The sequence below is a fragment of the Ceratina calcarata genome, unplaced genomic scaffold, assembly GCF_001652005.2.
Source record: "Ceratina calcarata isolate Rehan_Ccalc_2016 unplaced genomic scaffold, ASM165200v1 scaffold162.2, whole genome shotgun sequence".
In the NCBI taxonomy this organism is placed as follows: domain Eukaryota; kingdom Metazoa; phylum Arthropoda; class Insecta; order Hymenoptera; family Apidae; genus Ceratina; species Ceratina calcarata.
Window position 1 is genome coordinate 97,646 of NW_017137499.1, and position 4,770 is coordinate 102,415.

The following is a 4,770-nucleotide window of genomic DNA, read 5'->3' on the forward strand; positions in this document are numbered from 1 at the left end:
AAGTTGTAGGTGATACTATTACCTATGAAAAATTTGAAATCACTAAAATTAATACTCTAATACGCTCTTTAGGTGGTGTAACGTGAAGTGTTTGATAATATATTGAAAGTACTTCTACTTATATTAATTCTATACAATTTCTATTGATGCTGTGGAGTTAATGAAAATAATTGAAGTTCTGTGATTTTCTTCCAGGCGAATGTTTCCGTCGATCCAACTGTCTGTCACGGGATTAGAGCGTCGTGCTCGTTATTGCGTGCTCCTCGAAGTGGAGCCGGCGTCAGATCGTCGGCATAAGTATGTCGGTGGCGGTTTGAATAAAGGCTGTGGGAATGCACGTGGTTGGACATCGGCTGGACCGGCGGAACCTCAGCCAAGAATCGATCGTAGAATTTACCTGCACCCGGACAGTCCGGCGACCGGTGCTCATTGGATGCAACATCCGCTTAACTTCAACAAACTGAAGCTGACCAACAACGCTGCCGATCCTAGGAATAACGTAAGTGCCGTTTTCACTTCCACCGGTCCTGTTTCCATTAGGTTAAAAGATGTGAGAATCATGGGGAAACAGTTCGTCCCGATTATGTCTGAAGTCATTTCGTCAATTTAAAAGGGGTGCCTGAAGACCTGACGGAAGTCCGGAAGAGGGTAGCCGCGTTCCATTTATCTAGATATCCCATGTTTGGACAGGACGGCGTGTCCTTAAATGCTTCTTTTTCTTCTTCTTTCTTTGAGCGTCTCTGGTTTCGACTTACGTTCCTCCTTCTTGCCAGATCCGTATGCGGGAGGTCGCCACACACGGATCCACCCTCTTAGCTATTCGTTTCACTTCCGATTAGGGTATTAGTTAAAAAAAAAGGAACCTCCAGTTAGTGGATTCCGACCAATGCGTTGTCTTTGGTCAATTAGTTGCCAATTTTCTTCTCACACGTAATTTTTTTTAAGTGATGGCAAGCTGTCTTTATAAAAGGACCACAAATATCTCGACTTTATACTGTATTATCTTTATGTATGACTATTACGCATTCTTTCTGACAATTAAACCAAATGCATTCTTGCCTTAATGAGTTAAAGTTAGGTCAAATAAATAGTAGCGAGCACCTTAAGAGGGCAAAATTCGGTTCTTGCTGCACAGGAGCTCGAGTCCGGGATTAAAGTCCCGGAGGGGAAAAGGGGAAGACGCCACCGCGTGTACCTTTCGGAGATTTAAGCTACTCAAAACGGTGCCAACGGGAGGGTACGCCGGTTTCAGCCGTTGTCCGTGAAGAACGGAGATTAACACGCTCCACGACACCCTGTAATCGATATACCTTCCTTTTCCTTCGTTTGTTTACGCCTCGCCGGGATAAAGTCTTGGCAGCTGGCTTCAGCGCGGCGCCCCTTGCCAGTTCTTTCAAATTTTCACCAATATAAATACCGGAAATTACTTCTGCGGATCTGCATCCTGAGTACCTGAGGTGACGGTCATTAAAACGAGTAGACCTATCCTGTTGCATGCGGATTTTCTTCAACCTTTGTGAATCTTCTCGTCGAGCACCTATACATCTCATTAATGCGATACTTTGATTACAATTTTTTATACTTCAATAAGGAATTAATATTTTCTTTTGAAGGCCTTTGACTCTTAAAGCTTTTGACATTATTTTATATTCGCTTATCTACTTGCTTCGATAACTTCACTTCTCCAAGGTTAAGCTCGAATATACTGATCGAAACTCAAAAAGCTGAAGCCATGGCTGTCACTGATAATACAGAGCTCGAAGATAATCGAAGTTTCACTGTTCGATTTACGGAGTATTTTGAATGGGTCGAGAATGTGTGATTCCGGGAAGGTTGAAGGGCCAGTCTGGTTTTCGAGAATCGCGTCTGTCCCTACCGTCGTCGGCATCCTCAGCGAGGCGCCAACTTATCTTGACGAAGCGGCGTCCTTTTAGCCGATTCTTCAAACTAATTACGAATTTAATAAAATCTTCCGTGCCCTCAGTCCAAATGAATGAAGGAAGTTTCTTCTTCTTCTTCTCTATACGTAGAAGGATTGAGAATCTCTATTGGCGTCTATGCAATTTCTTTGCTATTTAATACGTGTCACCCATAATATTTCTCCCTTAAATTATGATAGGCAGAAACATGACTGAAATACTTTCAATTCTTAAGTAGTTTGAAGACAATTTAGTAATTCGCGAATTTTTATTCACAGGTGGTCTTGACGTCGATGCACAAGTACGTTCCACGGATTTGGATCATTCGTTGTGACGAAGCTACCAGGCTGACCGATTTATACTCCCATCCAGCTTCATCGTTCAAGTTCAGAGAAACAGAATTCATTGCTGTCACTGCGTATCAGGTAAAATATTTATTTTGAAAATTCATCGTAAGATATCACTGATACAATTAAAAAAGTTTATATAATGTATATATAATACAATGTTCCTCGATAATTTTTCAGAACGAGAACATAACGAAGCTGAAGATTAATAACAATCCGTTCGCGAAGGGATTCAGGGAAACGGGTCAATCCCGATGCAAAAGGAAGTTCCAAACAATGACGACGCAAAGGGGTGTAGTCGTGGTTCAGATCGAGGACGACGATGAGGAGACCGCGTCGTCGGAAACCGAGTCCAACAGGCCATCGAGTCATCTGGACGTTGCCAATCAGAGGCCTAAGACAGCTTCCAGTGAGACCGGGAGTTTGGATGACAGCGGTGTCAGCAGTTGCGGAGGAATCAGTCCACCTCTCCCTTCAATCGTTCACCAAAATTCACAACTGAGGGATCCCGTCGATGTACAGCCTAAATTGCACAGGCCGTGGATTGATTCGGCTAAACAGCATTCGTCGTCCACAGTGGCCACGCCGTCGTCGAGTTTCACGCCAAGATTCGGCTATTTGAACCTGCCTGCGTATTACTATCGACTGTTTCCGTCTATCACGACGCAGCCAGATTTCATGAAGATACCGTATCAATCCGCGACACAATTTGCAAAATTTCATTAGGAATGTTTACGGAATTTTTGTAAGATGAAATTATAAGGCTAGAATGAATTTATTGAATGTTAGTATAATGAGATTTTGAATCCCATTACGAGACGACGTACCAAAGATTATTGAATTTAGACTGAGGACTTTTTATTTCAAGCTACGTATTACAATTTAATTTGGATAGATATATCATTTTTATACAGATTAATGAGCAGATCCGAGTCTTCGGAATTTTATACGTGAAGTGTCTAATACGATTTGCACTTCGGGTAAGTGTGAAAATTATTGGGAAAAGGAAAAGATGTCTTTCTTAGATATATTTTAAATCTTCGTCTATATTCTTGTTCCTGTTGTTGATAGAGAGATATCAAAGATATTATGAACGATTATCAGAGGAACTAACCGAATGGCAATAATTAAAAGAATAATTCAGTTAGAAATAAGTGCCTAAACAAACTGAAATTGTAAATATTTGTAATCTAGTGCCTTATGCGATGAACAAGTGTGAGAACGCCAGAATTGAAAGAATCAAATTATTATTAAGGACACGTGGTTCCTTGACATATTACAAGTATATGGAGTCTACCAGTATTATATGTATTATGCTACATCACACAGCTACGCGTCTGTTCGTGCATATATTTTGTATCTTTATATAATGTATACTACGTTCCTTGAAATACCAAAATATTTTTATCATTAATATTACTTAAGATTCACAATTTTCCTACCGTGCGTTATCGTTGTAATAAACATTTTTTATACAAAAAGTAAGATAATTCTTATTACCCCTTCTACTTCATTCCCCACCACAATTCTGGCAGGTTTTAGAAAAAAATTCAATAATCTTTCAAGTATAAAAAAAACAGAAGCGAGATCAATGGTTATTAAAATTGATTAGCCATAATACAAAATCGATGAACGGGATGGCCTTGTGATTATTCGAGGTGTTCCACCAAGCAAGAATGCTCGTCTCGGGTAGGGCGTTTTGATAGCTGGTGATTAGGCAAATTTCGAAAACCGCTGCTTTCAAGAGGGAGCATCTGTAGACACGGAGATACGAGTTCTCTCGTTATACGAGGATCGTGTCGCGTCTACGTGTCGCCTTTTCAAGGATCCCGTCGGACTCTAGTATCGATGTCTCCCGAAACACTTTTGCATCAGTGCGGCGTCTACTTGACGACGTCTGGGATTCACCGACCGACTTCCGTGCAACGATACGTCGTCTTATAGTACTTTCCTTTTGAGTTTCCCCAGCGAAATTGCTCTCGTATTGTTATTGTACGTTCAACTGCACTTGTGAATCAGCCGAATCGTGAGAATCTCGATGCACTTCAGCATCGCAGTGGTATAAATGAAGACCAGAAGCCGGACGGAAGCTCAAGGATTCAGAAACAGACGGCTCTTTGAGTTATCTAGCGAAACTCGTCTCTTACAATACTTTGAAGTACCTACTTAAGTACTCGTGTCTGCTATAGTACGTAATCGAAAATAATGCAATCACCCACTTACAAAACCAACTACTGTTTGTTTAGCCTATGTCTCGCGTCCGGATGGATTTCGGGATGGAAGATGGGTAGAGCACAAGTCTCCATTGTTAGTCTTTTGAAAAATCATGATCTCGATTTCACTTTTTAAAGTGACTATTGTGCGTAAAAATCTGCAAGATACATATGTACGTCCAAGTAAATATCTGCATTCATTCTTATGGGTATATTTTCTTAAGGGAGTGAAAACATTTAATATTGTAATTTATTCAATAACATTATAACATACAGCGCCAATTACTTTAA

The 4,770-nt window shown here is 40.6% G+C and overlaps 1 protein-coding gene across 1 annotated transcript in view; it reads left to right on the forward strand.

Moving 5' to 3' along the window:
- The window catches only part of LOC108632602 (T-box transcription factor TBX3), a 9,113-nt gene extending 5,461 nt beyond the window's left edge, over positions 1-3,652 (forward strand). The window contains exons 3-5 of the mRNA XM_018037278.2: positions 196-499; positions 2,198-2,344; positions 2,447-3,652. Of these exons, the coding sequence (XP_017892767.2) occupies positions 196-499; positions 2,198-2,344; positions 2,447-2,992 (997 nt within the window). The 3' untranslated portion in view covers positions 2,993-3,652. The remainder of the gene's footprint in view (positions 1-195; positions 500-2,197; positions 2,345-2,446) is intronic.
- Positions 3,653-4,770: the final 1,118 nt, after the last annotated feature.